Source organism: Triturus cristatus, chromosome 7, assembly GCF_964204655.1.
Source record: "Triturus cristatus chromosome 7, aTriCri1.1, whole genome shotgun sequence".
NCBI classification, from domain to species: Eukaryota; Metazoa; Chordata; class Amphibia; order Caudata; family Salamandridae; genus Triturus; species Triturus cristatus.
The window spans coordinates 1,834,579,975-1,834,600,490 of NC_140590.1; the positions used below are offsets into that span (position 1 = coordinate 1,834,579,975).

General features: G+C 44.4%; 1 protein-coding gene across 1 annotated transcript in view; it reads left to right on the forward strand.

Annotated features, from left to right (window-relative positions):
- Positions 1-20,516, forward strand: part of LOC146813351 (ephrin type-B receptor 5-like) — a 377,765-nt gene that overhangs the window by 125,672 nt on the left and 231,577 nt on the right. The window contains exon 4 of the mRNA XM_085620160.1: positions 19,281-19,965. Coding sequence (XP_085476286.1) covers positions 19,281-19,965 — 685 coding nt within the window. The remainder of the gene's footprint in view (positions 1-19,280; positions 19,966-20,516) is intronic.

Consider the following 20,516-nt stretch of genomic DNA (forward strand, 5'->3'; position numbering starts at 1 on the left):
CAGTCTTAAAGTGGGTTTGTTTAAAATAGCTTGGCTCAAACAACTTCATTAAGCATCCATAGGCTGCGTTGCCAATCAGTAGCTCATAAATGGAGGGTAAACGATTGCCTGTGTAGCGCTCCATTGCCTGACTGTTAAACAATATATTATAGCACTATTATAGCACTGCATAGCAGCGGCAAGATAATATATTCTGAAGTTAGGAAGCGCCCCTACCTTTCTCTGGGTAAGCACATGAAGTTTTCCCATATGCCCAAATAAAGCTTCCTACCAATCTATCAATTTTCTTAGACCATTCAGTGTTGAATTCCAATGGGAGAGAACGAAACACATACAGCAATTTAGGGAGGAAAATCAGCTTGACTAAGTTACATCTTCCCATTATAGACAATCTCAGGTTGTCCCACCATTTAAAATCCTGCTTGGCTTTCTCAAGAATGGGGACCAAATTTAAGTCAATGATATGCCCCACCTTAGGAGTAATGCATATACCTAGGTTAGTAGCTTCACTCGTGACCCTGCTGTCAGAGGAGAGTGTATGACTGTTAATCAAGACTCGGGTTTTGACTTTGTTTAGCAGAAACCCAGATCTAATCCCAAAGTTTTCTGCAATCTCCTCAACCGCCCGGCAGAGCCCTGTCTGGCTCGCTGGTAACTATGGCCATATCGTCTGCATCGGCCAGGGTTTTCATGTCCCAGCCCTGTAGAATAACGGGTACAATATCCGGCGAAGACTCTAGCCTCCTGAGAAAAGGGTCAATAAATAAGTCAAATAAAAGAGGAGAAATAGAACGACCCTGTGTCGTACCCCTGTTAGAAATGTGGGTCTCTAGTTGGCAATGGCTGGCCACTGTCCAAGTAGGGACCCTTCTTCCTAAGTCAGAGTAAGCAGCCTACACCCTTTGATAACCCCTGCTCAACCCTGTGGTAACGTAGCACGAGCAGCTAGGCTTATCTCAGAGGCAGTGTGTGAAGCATTTTTGACCATACACAGTAATAAAATGAGGAACACTACAAATGGACACCACTCAAGTAGTTATAAAAAATAGGTATATTTATATAGACTTAATCACAAGACCAATAACAGTAGAAATCCACATTACTAGAAAAATAGGGTTACTTTAAAAATGCTGCAAAAATAGTTCAAGGTGCACAAAATGATGTTCAGTAAAATGCAGTAGTCTCTGCGACCCTTTTACTCACAATGTATCTGGTTCCTGTAGCACAGCGACAAAAATGTCGCTAAGGAGTTGTAGCGATAAATTTCCTCACGCTAACCAGCGATGCGTTGAATCCTTACCGCAAGGGAGGATGATGCGCTGGATTGCGGGCAGGACAAAGCGACAAACTTCTTCACGCTAAGCCGGTGATGCGATAAAATCCTTGCCGCTGAGGGAGGATGATGCACCGAGCCTGTTGCGTGTGCGATCTTGCTGCGATGAAAGAAAATGGCGCCCCGCGACGGAGCGACGATCCTGATGCGATGCGGGGAAAATGGCGAACGCTCGGCGTCCGCGCTGCAATGAGCTTGATGCGATGATTTGGGGTTAGCGAGCGCTTTTGGGCCCGCTAACAAGCAATGCGGCAATCTTCGGAATAGCGGGCGTTTTCAGGCCCGCAGACAGATGCTGCGACGAACTTCGGGATATCGGGCGTTTTCAGGCCCGCTGACGGATGATGCGATGTCTTCGAGGTTAGCGAGCGCTCGGCGACAGCAGAGCGACGATTTTTCTCACGCTCACCAGCTGCAGCGGCCCGCTAACGGGGGTTAGCGATGATTTTCAGCACTCTTTTCTCAGCAGTAGAACTAGAGGCCCTGGAACTCACAGGAGCCTCACCTGCAGATAGGAATCCTCGCTGGGAGGACACAGGAGGCTGGTGGTGGAGTCTGATGTGCCTGAGACTCCTGCAGGAGGCTAGCTCGCTTCTAGCACTGCATAGCAGCGGCAAGATAGTATATTCTGAAGTTAGGAAGCGCCCCTACCTTTCTCTAGGTAAGCACAAGAAGTTTTCCCATATGCCCAAATAAAGCTTCCTACCAATCTATCAATTTTCTTAGACCATTCAGTGTTGAATTCCAATGGGAGAGAACGAAACACATACAGCAATTTAGGGAGGAAAATCAGCTTGACTAAGTTACATCTTCCCATTATAGACAATCACAGGTTGTCCCACCATTTAAAATCCTGCTTGGCTTTCTCAAGAATGGGGACCAAATTTAAGTCAATGATATGCCCCACCTTAGGAGTAATGCATATACCTAGGTTAGTAGCTTCACTCGTGATCCTGCTGTCAGAGGAGAGTGTATGACTGTTAATCAAGACTCGGGTTTTGACTTTGTTTAGCAGAAACCCAGATCTAATCCCAAAGTTTTCTGCAATCTCCTCAACCGCCCGGCAGAGCCCTGTCTGGCTCGCTGGTAACTATGCCCATATCGTCTGCATCGGCCAGGGTTTTCATGTCCCAGCCCTGTAGAATAACGGGTACAATATCCGGCAAAGACTCTAGCCTCCTGAGAAAATGGTCAATAAATAAGTCAAATAAAAGAGGAGAAATAGAACGACCCTGTCTCGTACCCCTGTTAGAAATGCGGGTCTCTAGTTGGCAATGGCTGGCCACTGTCCAAGTAGGGACCCTTCTTCCTAAGTCAGAGTAAGCAGCCTACACCCTTTGACAACCCCTGCTCAACCCTGTGGTAACGTAGCACGAGCAGCTAGGCTTATCTCAGAGGCAGTGTGTGAAGCATTTTTGACCATACACAGTAATAAAATGAGGAACACTACAAATGGACACCACTCAAGTAGTTATAAAAAATAGGTATATTTATATAGACTTAATCACAAGACCAATAACAGTAAAAATCAAAAATACTAGAAAAATAGGGTTACTTTAAAAATGCTGCAAAAATAGTTCAAGGTGCACAAAATGATGTTCAGTTCAATGCAGTGGTCTCTGCGACCCTTTTACTCACAAAGTATCTGGTTCCTGTAGCACAGCAACAAAAATGTGGCTAAGGAGTTGTAGCGATAAATTTCCTCACGCTAATCAGCGATGCGTTGAATCCTTACCGCAAGGGAGGATGATGCGCTGGATTGCGGGCAGGACAAAGCGACAAACTTCTTCACGCTAAGCCGGTGATGCGATAAAATCCTTGCCGCTGAGGGAGGATGATGCACCGAGCCTGTTGCGTGTGCGATCTTGCTGCGATGAAAGAAAATGGCGCCCCGCGACGGAGCGACGATCCTGATGCGATGCGGGGAAAATGGCGAACGCTCGGCGTCCGCGCTGCGATGAGCTTGATGCGTTGATTTGGGGTTAGCGAGCGCTTTTGGGCCCGCTAACAAGCAATGCGGCAATCTTCGGAATAGCGGGCGTTTTCAGGCCCGCAGACAGATGCTGCGATGAACTTCGGGATATCGGGCGTTTTCAGGCCCTCTGACGGATGATGCGATGTCTTCGAGGTTAGCGAGCGCTCGGCGACAGCAGAGCGACGATTTTTCTCACACTCACCAGCTGCAGTGGCCCGCTAACGGGGGTTAGCGACGATTTTCAGCACTCTTTTCTCAGCAGTAGAACTAGAGGCCCTGGAACTCACAGGAGCCTCACCTTCAGATAGGAATCCTCGCTGGGAGGACACAGGAGGCTGGTGGTGGAGTCTGATGTGCCTGAGACTCCTGCAGGAGGCTAGCTCTCTTCTAGCCCTTGGGTGATTGCTGTAGCCACAAAATAAAAGTTCCTTCAAAGTCCTTTTCCTCTTCTTCCAAGTCCAGTAGTAACCACTGCAGGCCAGTCCCAGAAACAGCACACAAGGCACAAGGACAGTCCTTCTCCTGCAGATTCCTGTAGTCACACGGACAGAGGTTCTTCTTGTTGTCCAGGAGCAATACAAATTGTAGGGGTTTGGGAACAAATATTTATACCCCCAAAGTCTTTGTTCTTAGGGGTCACAAGTCTCTGAACCCAGCCAGAACCAGTTCTGCCCAGCCCTGGAGCACTCTGTTTACCAGGCTGCATCCTGCCTTTCAGAAAGAGGGGGTCTGCCTTCAGACGCACAGTGGGAGGTGGAGCCAGCATTCACCTTGCCAGGCACAGCCCTATTCAAGTGCAGGAGCTACCCCTCCCCTCACTCCAAGGCAGATCTCTCTATTCAACCCAGGTCTGACTCAGCCTGCCCTGTCCCTCCAAAACCAGACAGTCAATACACATAATAGCAGAGCAAACTGGAAGGCTTAGGCAAGAAAGTACCTATACTCTAAAAGTGGTATTTTCAAACACAGAATATAAAAATAACCTTCACTAAAAGATGTATTTTAATATTCTGAGCTCAGGCATACTAAATTCGTTTTTCTACCATGTTCTGTGGGTCATTTAGGACTATAGAATGTAATAGCCCAGACCTCCCATTCTGGCCTATGGAGAACAGATAGCCTTACAGTAGTGAAAAACGAAATTGGGTGTAATTCACTACTAGGACATGCTACACACATCAGGGCATGTCCTACCTTACTTATACAATGCACCCCATCATAAGGGGGGCTTACAGGATGCCAAGGGAAGGTTTAGGGGCTGGGAAGTGGGTGCACTTCACAGCCAAGATGGCAGTTCTGGACTGCACGCAGACACTGCAGTGGCAGGTCTGAGACACACTTTACAAGCTGCTTCTGTGGGTGGCACAAACCAGTGCTGCGGGCCCACCAGCAGCATTCGGTTTACCAGCCCTGGGCACACACGGGCCACGCTACTAGGGACTAACAGGTAAACCAAATAAGCCAATCATGGATGTACCAATTCACATGTCATCTTTACAAAGGGAGCATTCGCGCTGTGGTACTGAATGGCAGTGGCACAGCGCCCAGAGCATCTATAACCAGCAAAAACAGAGGAGACACAGCGAAAAAATGGAAGGGAGACTCACGTCAATGGTGCCAGGTCTAACAACCCCTCTCTATTGAAAAGGGCTCAGATTCTTGTCCCATTATTTGCAAATGGCCTATAGGTTTGTTATACATTGCACAAATTGCACCAATGAAGTTACTTCCAAAGCCGTTGTCTTCCAGAACGTTCCACAAAAAGGTCCACGACACACGGTCAAAGGCCTTTTCAGCATCCAGTAAGGACACCCCCATTGGTTTTGCTGGAACTTCAGTAGCATCAAATAGAGATATGGCCCTCTGAACGTGATCAGTGGTCCCTCTGCCTGGGATGAACCCATGTTGCTGCTCAGATACCAACTCGTGTATAACAACAGCTAATCGGGTGGCAAAGATTTTAGAGTACACCTTCACATCAGTACTAAGCAATGTGATTGGTCTGTATGAGCCCATAGCTACGGGGTCTTTATCTTTCTCCAGAAAAATGATTATTATATTAGCGATACCCCATGACCTAGGGGGCAGCATCCTGGTTTTAACTTCATTTACAAGACACAGCAATTCCTGCTGTATTTCTGTAAAGAATACCTTGTAAAATTCCAGAGGAATGTGGTCTGCCCCAACAGCCTTCCCCGATGGTAAGGCAAACAAAGTTGTCTGTAACTCCTCAGGTAATATTACTCCCCTTAGCATTAGCCTCTCCTCCTCTGTAAATGTACCGAGCTGATCTACCAAGCCATTATCTGAGAGAATGGGGCCATGGTTCGAGGAGTCTTTATACAAATCGGCATAAAAGCCCCTAAAAGCCTCTCTAATTTTGACAGGATCTGCAACTATGTTTCCAAGCAGATTCTTAAGTTTATTGATACAACCAACCGTGCTCTGTTGCTGTGCCCTAACTGCCAAAAACCGCCCAATGCGTTCACTGTACTAGCAGCGGTCATGCTCTTTGGACAGGTACTTCCCAGCTGTTTTCTCTACAAAGTGTTCATTTAGGTGTGCATTAGGGATAGCTATCAAGTTTAAAACAGGGTCTGAGTCTTTCCCGTTTTTAACAGCACTAATTAATTCTGTTTCCAGACTGCTTAGCATTTGATAAAGCTCTCTACTGCGTCCTGGCGTCTTCTTCTGTTTAGAGATGCTGAAACTCAGGGGTTTCGCCTCTTACCCCCGCCTTAAATGAGTCCCAAGCTGTTCCTGCATCAGCACTTCCTTTATTTAACTAAAAAATAAAATCCAGGGCTTCATGTGTTTGACAAAGTCAGGATCTAGCAGCAATCCCCTCTCAAATGTCAACTTTCTAGGTATACGACCCACCCTATAATGGCAAAAATAATCGGCTTACGATCGGACACCACTCTAGGGCAGTAGGGAATAATTCAACATGTGCCCCCCTAACCACTATGGGTGATACGTAAAAATAATCCAACCTGTCAAAACTGCCATGGAAAGCCGAGTAATAAGTATATCCTGGGTAAGGTGCCTTCAGCAACACCCAGACATCAACCAGCCCTAGTTCTTTCTGTAGGCGACCCAAGGATTTAAACGATTGCGTTTTGCGCCCCACATACATTTCTTCATTGTTACATAGCCCCCCCTTGAGCCATTTAGATTAAAGTCCCCACAAACGACAAGTGGCCCATGCCATGATGAAAGTTCGACCGCTAAGAGGTTGAACACACTGGGGTAATCTAATACTGGGGCCTAAATTGTACATAGTGTGAAATAGCCACAACCTGCCTTGCATTCCATTAACGCCTATCTTCCTGCTTGTCTGCTGTATTACAACCAGGGTTAACAAAATGCCCTTTCACAAGGATCGCAACCCCTCTGGTCCTAGTTTCTTGTGTTGTATAACAAACAGCTTTTAATCCAAGAGAGTTCAGCAGGGCCCTATCTTTTCTGGCAACATGGGTTTCTTGTAAACAGTATACATCTGCTCTTAAAAAACTTAGCTCTTCTTGTACCCGCCTTCTTTTTACTTTAGCATTGAACCCGCAGATGTTAATAGATGCATTTTCCAAGCTAGCCATAGCTCTTAGAGGCTGTACCAGCCAAGTAGAGAAAAAACCTTACCCCCCCCATTCTATCCTTTCAGGGCCTGCTACACCGCTAACTACTACCCATCCACTTCCCAGGGTATGTCCATGTGCACAGTGCCTTCGTCTTTTGACAGAAAAAAATACATCATCACAATGACAGTTACAACTGCATCCACATGCTGTATATTGAAAATCACACCAACCTCCACCCCCTTCCCAACCCCCACCCCTCCCTGACACCCCACCAAACCTCCCTACCCTCACACCCTCCAACCCCCCCTTGTGAAAGCAGCCAGACCAAAGTGGTCTGTGTGATGGAGACCGGAGGTCAGCAACGCGGGCCCCCCACCCCTTTCAGATGTTAGCCCCCTCGCTCCCGCAATAGGACAGTGCCCCAAGAAAAAAACACAAGAAATAAAGAAGGCCATAAGAAACCCATCGCAGATATTAGAAATGCTCGAGTCAATTCTTAGCAAAATCTTAGCTAGTATCCCTATATTTATGCATTGCCACTACCCATCATAAACTGACGCAAATATTCTTTGGCCTTAATTTCTGATGTAAAGAATTTAACAGAGCCACGGACAATAGTTTTTAGTCTGGCAGGAGGCAATAGGTATGCTTCGACGCCAGCATGTTGGAATGGCTAAATAACCTGCTGAAAACGCCACCGCCGTTCGACCGTAATATGGCAAAAATCAGGGCGAACGAAAAATGATGAGCCTTGGTATATCCGTCTTGCATCCGGATGGATCTTTTCAAAAATAGCCTGGCAGAGCAAAAAGTTCCCAAAAAATACAAGAATAGCCCGTGATTGCCTTGGGTTTCTAACATCCTGGGTTGACTTATTACGGGTCATCGGGAACCTGTGTGCTCTTTGAACTTCCGCAGCCCAATCCCATCCTGACAGTTTGGGGAATGATGTTTTGAAGAAATCCAGCATGTAAGAGCGTATGTCACCCCCCTCCATGCCTTCAGCTATCCCAAGAAACCAAAGGTTATCCCTGTGCTGTCAGCTTTCCATGTCCTCCAGCTTCCACTGTACATCGATTAATTGGGACTCATGCATCTTGGTTTGCACTTTCACTGCTGTGACCACTACCTCCAAGGCCGTGGTCCTGTCCTCGATGTGGCTCAGGTGCAACCCAATCTCAGAACACACTTTCCCCACCTTCTGAACAGCACCTTCTAATGTTTTCATTGCATGCCTTGCTCTTTTACTATCTGCCCGTGTCTCAGCCCGGTGTTCTTTAATGGACTCCGATATTAAGCTGGATTCAAGGGCATGGTATCAGTTAACTGTGAGGCAGCTGTGCCTATTTCATTCACAGCTAGTGTTTCCGGCGGGGTTTCAACCATCTTTGTTTAGGAGTAATCCCATTTCAAGCTACTGCCAGTTATTTTCTTCGTTCTCCGGTTCAGTGGTTCAGTACTGCATTTACGGGCCCATTCTTTCTTCGGGCGCTTAAGCACAGTTTCAGGTGCTTCCAGCGTGCTGGTTTCTGAAGTTGAGGAATTTGTTCCGCTAGATTCGCTATTATATGAGTCAGGGGCCTCAGACTTCGAGCCATCTGTCAGGGAAAAGAATGTATCCGCCCCATCCAGGGTAATGTCAGTCACCGCTACTGCCATAGCTCCAAACTGCTCTATCCCAAGCTCCTTGTTGCACCTCTCCTTGTGCCTCCTGGCCCCGCTGGAATCAAAGCCTGTTCAAGTGGCATAGTCCCGCCTGGGCTGGCTGAGTCAATGTCTGCTGCTGAAGCCTTCCCTGCCAATGCTACAGGAACCAAAGTGACGCAAACATCCGATTTGCCCAGCCCAACTGGTTCCTCAATAATACCTGGCTGATGTGGCATGTTACCAGAGTGCTTCTTGGCAAGGAATTCAGTTATTGCAGGTTGCGGGGTAGGTAGAGTATTGTTACCAAGACCCACTGCCCCCTCCTTCACGCCAGCCCCTGTCCTGGTACCTTTAGTGGCGACTTGATTCCTACTTTTTCCAGCACCCGTGCTTCCAGACTTGTGCTTCCCTGCTTGGACATCAGCTGGCTTACCTGACCCTGCAACAGACTGCTCGAGGGAACATTCCTGTCTGACAGCCAGGGCACGAGCAGCAGGTCTATTGGATGTAATCAGCACTTCTCCTTTATCTTTCTGTAGCTTTGCCAGCTTAAGTGGCATTTTGATGCAGGTAACCACCCAGGCAGTACCAGAGCTAAGGCCAGCCACCAATTGGGGGAATACCTTGATGAGCCCTGCCCACCAGCCAAGGACATCGAAGCATGATCGCGCAGCAGGTTCAAGCACAGCAGAGCACCAGGTCTCGATCCTGCTTTCTCTCTGCACCGGAGATCTGGCCAACATGCCGTGGTCACACAAGAAGAGGGAACGCAGCGCCTACCATCTGCGGGTATGTGCGAGGGAAATCTGCCGGTAACTATGAGCCGTATCAGCGGGAGCAAGGAGGGTATTGAAGACCTTGGGAGAGCTCCGCCGCGATGCGTCTATGCGGCCGCCATCTTGCTTTCCGTCCTAAATTCCGATGGCTGTAATTTCTAATGAGCTCCAAACTGTGACTTACCTCATTAATATTCATGAGGTAGCCCGGCTTAAGACCCACTAGGAATCACTGATTGAAACTCAACAAGTTTCGTACATTAGGAATAGCGATATTCTAATTGTGATTTGCAGAAAATCACAAATAGGAAATCTCTGTTGTATTCACTTATCTCTCTTGCTCTTTAATTTGCATATCTTTCTCATCAAGAGAACATCTTCTGGCTGTTTACAGCTTTGGTATTACGAAGTAAAGAAGTGTACATATGGGCTTTCTTTGAAATGTCATCAAAATATTGCCTCTTTGTCGAAAATATATCCACTTATAAACAATGTACATCTTAGATGGCTTTTCATAGCACACGTCATCAAAGGTACAGTTTTACTCTGCCAATGTCCGTGGACATCCATTGACCAAAATGTCAGGGGTAGCGAAAGTGACATCACACACCCTTTGACCTGAATGACATCATAGAAGTGACATCATAATGACCATTGACCCTAAATCTTTCCACAGAGCTGTCACATTATCCTGATTAGATTACAATAATAGACATTGCTGTTATGTGTTCATTTTAAGAATTTATAGTGCCACAAAACAAAGAATCGTACTGGGAGCCTAAATTATGCAACCTGGTCAAAATGGATGCATTTTGTGCTAAGAAAATTGCTTTAAATGCAGCCGAGCATGAACAACAGCAGCCAACAGCCGCTAGCACTCTGTTTCTTTGCTATAGCAGTAGGCACTTCTGCCCCAAATTACTTACAATTACATGAGCAGGCGTAATCGCATAATTTTCAGCAATTTTCTGGCACAAGATTAACACAAAATTACTAGGATTACTTCGGAGTTATCAGAATTTCGACAAGGCCTAACTATAATAGTCTTTTAATATTGTGGACGGGACGTCCACCATATTTCTGACCCTATAAGCATTCGACTGCCTTTTGGCTAAGTTGGCACTATAGAAAAAACACATACATACACACATACCTTATGGAGATCCCCCTGCCATTAATATATTAATTTAGGGGAGGTTGTATAGCGATAGAAAATGGACAACGGAAGGGGTGTAGGGTTTACGATAGAACTCTCATAATGAGCAATGTCAAACCCAACATGAATATGCTGCTAGGTAGACTGAGACTAGAGGTGTAAAAATATTTAACTTTGGCAATTAAATAAACACAGCATATAAATTAAGCATTTTATTCAACAAATCACTAATCCCTTCATCAAACTATATCACCGTCAGGTGATCTGGGGCCATGGCGCTTCCCGCTAGCGCGTAGCCCTTGGTGATGCTCCTCCCCCTCCAGTGATGGCGTCTTTGTTGATTTGGCGTGGCGGGAGCGGATGCTGAGGAACTGCTGTTTGAATTTTGTTCGCCCTCTTTTGAGTCAGCGCGGGCCTCTCGTGGAGCAGCTGCAGTCCTGGCTGCTTCGCGGCTTTCTTCAAGGGGTATTCAGCGTGCCGACTTCTTTGGATGGAGAGCGTGGATGCTGGGTGCAGGAAACTGATTCATGGCGGCTCCGGTTTCAGTATGCCGCCCAGCTGAGTGCGGAGTGAGGAGGCTCCGGTCCGCTTTTGTTTTTCTCTCATTTCCTCTGTTTGGCAGCTGCTGTGTGGAGGCTCTGTGCTCGGAGAGGTGGACAAGTGCAGTGGTGCGGTTTCTACAAGCGGCTGGGCAGTTAAAGCACAGGGAAGTGCTGCTGGAGAATCCTAGAAGCGCTGAAGGTCAGTTGATTTGAGTGAGGATTGAGGTGGGAGGAGAGCGGCAGGAGGGCGGTGCTACTGGTGAGTCCTGATATAATTTGCAGTTATAAGACCTTGCAAGAGACTTGGGCTGGTTACCACTCGTGATTCAAAAGCTGGTGTGCTTAGTTAAAGCTGAATAATGAAGAAACAGTTGAAGCTTGCTGCAGCTGTGGCGAAAGCGGATGCTGCGATTGCAGCAAAAACTAAAACGCGTTTAGCTAAAGCCAAGCTGAATAAGACTTTAACTAAAGTAGGAAGTAAAATGCACCATGGGGAGTCCTCCTTTAGCTCTCAAAGTTCAGAAACCGATGATCCATCACTAAAGGAGATAAATTTGACGGAGGCTTCAGGATCTAAGCTAAGGGATAACAACTCAGCTATTTCACCAGGAAATTTTGTAGCTCAAAAAAATCAAGAGAAGAAGAATACCAGAGATTTTCCTCTCTTCGTTAAAAAGATGCTACTTCCTACCACTTTGCTACGGACAGATAAGCTTAGCCAAGACTCTTCAGCACAGAACACCTTAGTTACAATAGGAGATACGACAACGCCAGCAGCATCACCAGAGCCAGAGCCAGCATTATCTCCAGGGCCAGCATCCTCCTCTTCTCCAGGGGTCTCTTCCCCATGTGCTCAGGGTGTACAGGCACCAGCAGAAGAACAGTTGATGGTTTTATCAGACTCGGACACGGACCAGCTTAAAAATACTACTTTAACTGTGGCAATGGCTGTTGCGACTCCGCTTCCTCAGTCTTCGCCCTCTCTCCTCTTTACTCATGAATGGGACGTTCCAATTCAAACTAATGGTACCATGCCACTCCAGCAAGATCTACAAGCTCAGCAAGGCCAGCAAGATCTGCAAGGTCAACAAGTAGCTTCGGTCCTAAGGAAGACTAAATCATTAGATCTTTTGATGATCAAAGATAACAACGAGCCACAGCAAGGAGCTAAAGAATGCAATCCCGCACTCCAGGATGAGAAGGCCATTTTATATAAAATGGATATCAAAACTATGCTTAATATGATTCTTGAAGAAATTCGGGACATGAAGAAATCACAACAATCTGAAATTGCAGCTATATATCAGCGACTGGGGAAGATAGAGGAAGCAGTCACTAGTCTCCCAATTCGCATTCAGGAGGCTGAGGCAAAAATTTCATTTGTTGAGGACCAAATTAATGGCATTTTTCAGCAAGTAGATCTAGCCTCCCGTGAGAAAATAAGTATGGAAAAGATAGAAGAACTTGAACATCGTTCAAATCTACGTATAGTGGGTGTTCCAGAGCGGCTCGAAGGAGCAGATACACTCAATTGGGTTGAATCCTTTATGAAGAAGGTTGTGACTCCTGAGTTTTCTGGCGATTTAACTGTAACTAGGGCTCATCGGGCTCCAGCTCATCTTCACCCCAATTTTAAGTTCCCCCGCGCTATAACATTTTGTCTAAGGCAATCCAGTCGAGACAGTTTGAAACTGAGAATGAAGCTAAATGTAGAATTTTTTCTGATATGTCCGCAGCGGCTGCAAGAAGACGTAAAGACTTTGTCAAGTTATTCTATCTCTTTAAAGTAAAAGGGGCTCAAGCTTCCATTGCGCAACAATCTAAACTCAAAGTCCTTGTGCGGGGGAAGTTTCATTTGTTTACACATATAGAAGAGGCGCAGGAGCTTCCTAAGGCAATTTCAGCTGGAAAATAACTTGTTTTGTTAGATTAGTGCAGCATTTAGATCTTGCTGTCTCTTTGAATTTTTTTTTTTTTAATGTCTGCTTTAGGTTTTTTTTCTTCTTTCTGATCTCGATTTTGAGGTCTGAGCTTTGTTTTTTTGTGCGGGGGGATAGGTCACCTTTGGTGGGGTATTAGGGCACCAGTACTACTTTCTGGGTGGGGAGAATGAGGACAGCGGGGAAAGACGCATTTTTTATGGGCTGGGTGGTTTTTGGGATAGGTGCAGGGCAAGGGCAGCTCGGGGTAGCAGAAAAAAAGAGCAGGGGCTTTCAGGAAAGTGATAAAATGTGTAGGAATCTACTGAGTACAAAATTGAAACTTATAATGTTTTTTATTATTTTCCTTTTTCTTCTCAGAATGAGGAAATCCAGTAAATGTCTGATTTTTTCTGTTAATGTTAATGGTATATTGAATAGACGTACATATGGAGGATTAATTAGGGGGTTAGTTACCTTAAAACCTCAAATTCTTTTTATTCAAGATACTCATTTGAAGACAAACACCCCAAAATGTTCTATACCAGGAATGTTTTCTAGAGTTTTCTTTGCTTCAGCAGATGTTGCAATGAGGGGTGTTGTAATATATTTTTCACCTGAAAAAACAACGGGATCCCCTTTGAAGGTGGATTTGGGTCCAGGTTAAATTAAATGAACAGGTTCTGAATCTTATTATTTATTATGCTCCAATAACGGATGACGTATCTCTCTTTATAAACTTGTGATTGGGGTTTCTGGGCAAATTGTGTTTGGGGTGATTTTAATTACATTCAGGATTTGAAAATGGACACCTCAAATAGGGGAAAAAAACAACTGAAACCCAAGACAAAGAAGGTTTTTGATACTATGTTAGAAGACCTACAGTTAATTGATGCATGGCGGTTGCTTATCCGGACAGCTCGTGAATATACTTTTTCTTCACGTCAACATCAGACAGCATCCCGAATCGATTTTTTATTGATTTCACGTTCACTGTCCCTTAGGGCTGCAGGCATTGGCACAAATGCCTTTTCTTATCATTCATACGTTCAGGTCGACATAGAAATTGGCTTTTCTTAAAAGAGCAGGTCCAAGTGGCAGATGGACCACCTTCTTCTTCAAGATTCATTGTGGCTTCAACAGTCGACTCTGGCTACTCGATTATTTTAATATTAATGAAGGGACAGCTGATATTTTTTCTGTTTGGGGTGGATTTAAGACTGCGGCCCGCGGACAGATGATAGCTGCTTCCGCCAGGAAAACCAGAGTACGGTTAGGACAAATCGCACAGCTTCAGCAGTCATTGGACAATGCTTCTAAATTTGAGGACTCTGTATCATGGGGTCAGCTGGAACGGGCCAGGAAGGCATTTCGAGATTTTTTTGTTTTAGAAGAAATAAATAGCTCTCAGACTTATATGCAGAAGGTATATGAAGAGAACCAAATAGTTGGAAAGATGTTAGCTTGGTCAACTAGGGCTCGTCAAGAATCCGCGTGTATTGTAGAAATAATTGATCCAAAAACTAACGTTATACCAACTGACAGAGCTGATATTGCTCGAATTTTTGTTGATCACTTTCGACAAGTATACACTACAAAATATTCCGTTAATTTGGATATGATCCATGAGTATTTTGATTCACTTCAATTGCCAACTATATCACAGAGTGTAGCCACGCAGCTTCAGAAGGATATTACAGAGGCTGAGATATCAGCAGTTATTAAGACTTTGGCTGGTGCAAAAGCTTGTGGTGAAGACGGAATTTCCATCGAATTTTATAAAACCTTTGCGAAGGAATTGACTCCATTTCTGAAAAAATATTTGATTACATCAAAACGGGTGGGACGGTCTCTTCAGAATTTAAAAGGACGACAGTAAATAGTTTAGTAAAAAAGGGTAATCCATCTAATAATCTCAACTCATTTCGACCGATTAGTCTACTAAATCCTGATTATAACATTTTTATGAAGATCTGGGCCCAGCGTTTTGTTTTTGCAGCCAAGGAAGTAACTCACTATGATCAAGCGGGGTTCATAGCGGGTCGTATGATGACAACAAATACTCACTTTTTGATTCAAGCTCTAGATTATTTTAACATTAATAAGACACCTGCCTGCATCATGATGGTAGATGCAGAGAAAGCTCTTGATTTAGTTAATTGGGACACTTTATTTTATGCACTTTTTAGGTTTGGGATTCCGTCTTCAGTAATCACTATACTTCAAAATATTTATCAGGGGGCGCAGGCCCAGATAATAGTTAATGGGGCCCAGACAGGGTTAATCGATATAAATCGTGGGACTAGGCAAGGCTGTCCTTTATCACCCCTTTTATTTACTTTTTTTATTGAGCCTCTCGCAATTAGAATGCGAGCCAATAGGAATATTAAAGCCCCGATCGACGGAATGACGAAATTAAAACTTTTCGCTGATGATGCCATTCTGTATCTGTTCCCAGAAAAATCTAATCTGCAGTCAACAATGGCAGAATTTAAGAAATTCGAACAAATTGGGGGCTATAAAATAAATCCAAGTAAAACGGAAATATTAACTTTAAATACTGGGTATGAATTTCTGTCAGATGATTTGAAAGAACAGGCATTAAAAACTGATCCCATACGGTATTTGGGGATTTATGTCACAGGCCAATATGGGCAGTTAGTTAAGCTGAATTACAAAGCCACCAGTATAAAGATTCAAAAACTACTTGATATATGGACTAATCTTCCTCTAAATTTAATAGGGCGTGTGGCACTTATTAAGATGTCTATTCTACCTCTTTTAGTATTCCTTTTTTCCAACATTCCCATTAAGGTGAATGTTAGTTTTTTTTAAAGGAATCAACTCCATGATTAGGTCATTTATTTGGAAAGAAAAGGCAGCTAGAGTCAAGTTCCCGATTTTGCAACTAGATACTCAGGTGGTTTAGCACTTCCAAATATACGTTCATATTATGAATCATCATTTTTGATTATGCAGCATGCTTATTATCCAAACAGAAGCAGGTCGATAATTTTTTCATTAATAAAATGATTCAAGAAGCCAGAGCTCAAGTGCCCACATTTTTAAAGACATCTAAACTCCCAAAGAAAACAAGATATAAAACGTTAGTGGATTTTTCATATAGACTTCGTACTGTATTTAAACAAAAGGTTTCTCAAGTTTTTTTCCTTAAAATTAATTGAGTGTAGAGATTTAGGCTTACATATCCATTCCACTCAGTTGAAAACATGGAACGATTGCGGTTTGGGAATGGTTAATCAGTTTGTTATACAGGGCAGGATGATTACATGGGAAGAAGTGCAGGCCAGGGGGCAGATTTATGTTCCCTGGCGCATCCCTGCAAATCAGCATGGATGCGCCAGGGAAGATGCGTCACGAAAGTTTACCCTTGCGCCACAATAGATGCGCCGCATTTACAATGCAGTGCATCGTGGCGCAAGGATAAACAGATGCGTGACGCATCTGATGGCGGAAGGTTGGCGCATTGCTGGAGTTGCGTCGCAAGCGCGACGCATCTCCAGCAAGGCTCGGGGGTGCCCTATCGTTACAATGCTGCATCAATCCTTACTCCTGCTTCAAGCAGGCGCAGGGTTTTGACGCAGCATGGCCGGAAAAGTGACTGAGTGAAATCTTGTAGATTTCACTCAGCCACTTTTCGGAGGCGTTCCTGCGCCGGAACGCCCCCCCCTGTGCAGGTACGCCCACATGTGGCGCAAGCTTTACAACGTGACGCATCTCCCTAGATGCGTCACGTTGTAAATGGGGCGCAACATGGCGCAGGGTTTACGCCGCCGCTGCGTCACAAAAGTGACGCAACGGCGGCGTAAAAGTGGCGCAAGTCCATTATAAATCTGCCCCCAGAGGTCTTGGTAACAACAAACCTTCTTTGAATGTATTCAAATTATCCATTTTTTGAAAAAATATAATCTTATATTCAATAACCCTCCTGGCAAAATTGCTACTGCACTGTATTTTTCAAAGTTGACTGGAGTGGGTAATTGGTATTTCTTAACGAGCTCCCAAGACGAATCCCCACTGGTTTTAAAAAGTGTTGGAGAAAGTTGCAACTCAAACTCAATGTGTTTTTTCTTATCAAGATTGGCAAAAGATATCAACTACAGGAAACAAGATATTGAGAGCTGCAAACTACAAAAGAATTTCATTTCTCGCTCACTGGATGGTATACTACACCCCAGAAGCGTTAAATAAAATGTATCCAGAGGTGGAAAATAGCTGTTTTTGTTGTGGTACATTATCGGAAGGGGGATGGTGGCATATTTTTTTCTCCTGCCCTAAGTTGATAATATTTTGGGAGAAAATATTTTGAATATTTTAGCAGGGCGATTAAAAAAACGTACAAACCTATAGTAGAAGCTGTTCTGTTTGGGATAACTAGTAGGGAAGCTATACTTTCGAAAACTGAGGGCCATTTCCTTGCTATTTCAATGTTGGTTGCTCATTTGTTAATTTTACAAAACTGGAGATCATTGGAAGTACCTTTGTTTGAGAAATGGCTTGTGAAAATGAAACGTACAAAGCTTTTTGAAGAAGCCTATGCCAAACGGGTGGGGGCAATTAAGAAATTTTCGCGGATTTGGGAATATTTTTTGGGCTGTTAATTTGATGATGGATTTTGTTGTATATGTTTTTCTAATTAATGAACAAAAATTAGTATTTTGGATTAATTTTGTTGTATTTGTCAAGTGCAAGTATTGTATGATTCCTGATAGCTCTGCTCAATAAAAAAAGTTTAAAAAAATAAATAAATCCCTTCGTTAAACTAAAAAAAACAGACTAGAATACCTGTTGGAGTCTCACTAGAGGAATAATACTTACATATGTGTGTATATGTGTGCGTGTGTTGTGTGTGCATGTGGGTGTGCATGCATGTGTGTGGGCATGTATAACCCATGCTGCGAGGACACGACCGATCCTCATAGCGTGGATAAACCCTGATAGAACCAAACACTATCTTTGTGTGGACCAGTGCATTAGCAATGCTTGTCCCTGCAGTGTGTTGAGGTACTTTTGAGTGAGTATATTAAAAAACTAAAACCACAGCTATATTTTTCTCGGTCCGCTTTGTAACCTACACTAATTATAAAGCGTGTGTGGATTTAGAATAGTAAATAGGCACTTCCTTACTGTCAAAGACAGGTCCTCATAATAATAGGTATGTTATGTTGTGTGTGTGTGTGCGTGCGTGCGTGCATGTATGTGGGACACACAGACACACAGGCAGTATACATTGTACAATTATGAGGGAACCCTGCCCTTTGGTCCTTTGAATACAAGAATAATGCCTGTGATATCCTGCAGGTATTGAAGGGGTTGTAAATACAACAAATTACCTGTTCTCCCCAGGGCAAGCAAAAATGTGCATAAATCCAGGACTCCTCCACAGGGCCTGTTCTTCCCTATAGAAGCCCACGATCGGCACTTATAAACGATAGTGCGCCGAATACCAAGGCTGTGTAGTATTCAATCTACCTCTTTACTCCACTTTTACCCCTGTCCCTTTATCCCTCTCTTACAGGTGCTTGCTTTCTCCGTTTGTGACAGCTTTTTTTCTCGTTTTTCTCCTTCTCCTTCTTTCCTCTTGTGTTTTTTCTCTCTCTTACTCCCAAGAAATGTCTCATGCAGGGAAATAATTGCCAAAACCCAAAAATGAGTGCCGAGAGCCCTTATCGACAGCCACCGGCTCAAATTAAGCACTTTCTATAATGTCTTTAAAAATAAGGATAATGTATGCACTAATCTGCAGGTGCCAGCCTATACCTATGCACAATTAAAATACACCTCACAAGTTTACCAAGGCAGATATTACACTTTGTGAGCATGAGAAAGGCGATGAGGGTAAAGGTATGCTAGAGGACCGGAGAAACCTTGGAAAATAATGTTTAATGCAAAGATTATGAAAAGTACAAGCTTGGCAAAGAAAGTAGATTAAAGGGAACTCTAACGTCAAAACAGCCTTCAACAGACTGAGACAGTGACTTTCCCATTGGAGGAAAGGACAGCTGCCCATGTAGGACTTGTGGGCCAATGACCTCATTGAAATAAGCCGGTTGGTGGGACCTGCCCCTCGTCTTCAGATGGTATTTTTATATGTCAGACCCACATACAGACAAAGTTATTATCCAGTAGTGGAACTTCATCTCCCTACCAGGAGACATTTCACACCATGTTCTGATAGTGCCTTGAGGCCCTTACGGATGAGTATTTGTGCTTTAAGCCAATTGACTGATTGATTGATTGATTGATTGATATCTGCCAGGTGGTGCTGCATATGCAAAGCCTTCCATGTTACATTTGTGAGTATTATTAATGCTTCTTTCATTTTCTGTGCAGTGGGATGAGGTGAGCATCTTGAATGATAAGAAACAATTGATCCGCACCTACGAGGTCTGTAACGTCAATCAGCCGAATCAGAACAACTGGCTTCGTACGCATTTCATCGATGCCCGTGGTGCTCTGAGGGTGCACGTCCGCCTACATTTTTCAGTCAGAGACTGCGGCAGCTTGCGAGCTGTAGTGTCTTCGTGCAAAGAGACCTTCACCCTCTACTACCATGCAGCGGATCGGGACAATGCCACCTTATCCTCCCCAGAGTGGCGAGAGGGACCTTGGGTCAAAGTGGACACGATTGCTGCAGATGAGAGCTTCTCCAAGGTGGACATCCCTGGGAAGATGCTTCAGCTGAACATCAAGACGCGGAGCTTTGGAGCCCTCAAGCAGCGTGGATTCTACCTGGCGTTCCAGGACTCTGGCGCGTGCCTCTCACTCATGGAGGTCCATGTCTTCTTCTACAAGTGTCCCGCTGTGGTCAAGTCATTTGCCTCCTTTCCGGAGACTTACACGGGAGGAGAAAGTGCAGCACTGGTGGAGGTTCCGGGGGTCTGTGTGGAGAACGCCAAGGAGATGGGCAACTTGGTGAAACTTCACTGCAATTCCGAGGGAGAGTGGATGGTGTCCATTGGGGGGTGCACATGTCAGGCTGGTCACGAGGCAAATGCAGAGAGGACAGTATGCAAAGGTAAGTCCTTTACCATTCTAAGAATCGCAAGACCACTCTTTTAGTGACTTGTCTTAAAATGTTGAGATACAGTATTTAGCAACACATGTTTCTTCTTCCAGATTCCTTCTGTGACCTCCTTCTGTGACCTCTAAATGAAAGTAGAGATGTGCAAAACAAAGCTGTTTTGTGTCAACTTCACAAAATGTTACACAAGAGAAAAAAATATTGCACCTATAAAATTGTAAACAAATTGCATAACTTGAAATTGGATTTTTTCACAGTTATTAACAGAAAAACATATTGAAACTGCATTTTTTTTTAATGCTACTTTTTTCATACTTTGCAACTACACGAAAAAAAAAAGCTTGCAGAGTAGTTTAAAAGATATATAAACTTTGCAGAGGACTATTGTGGCAAAATCATGTGGTCCAACATTGCACAAACTCAGTGCTCAATTTAAGTCGGTGGTTGCAGCTGGCGCACACAGGTACTCATTTTTGGAGACCTGGGGCCCTAATACATATTGCGCGCACTTTGCCGGTATTCACCACACCGCACCTTAATACAAT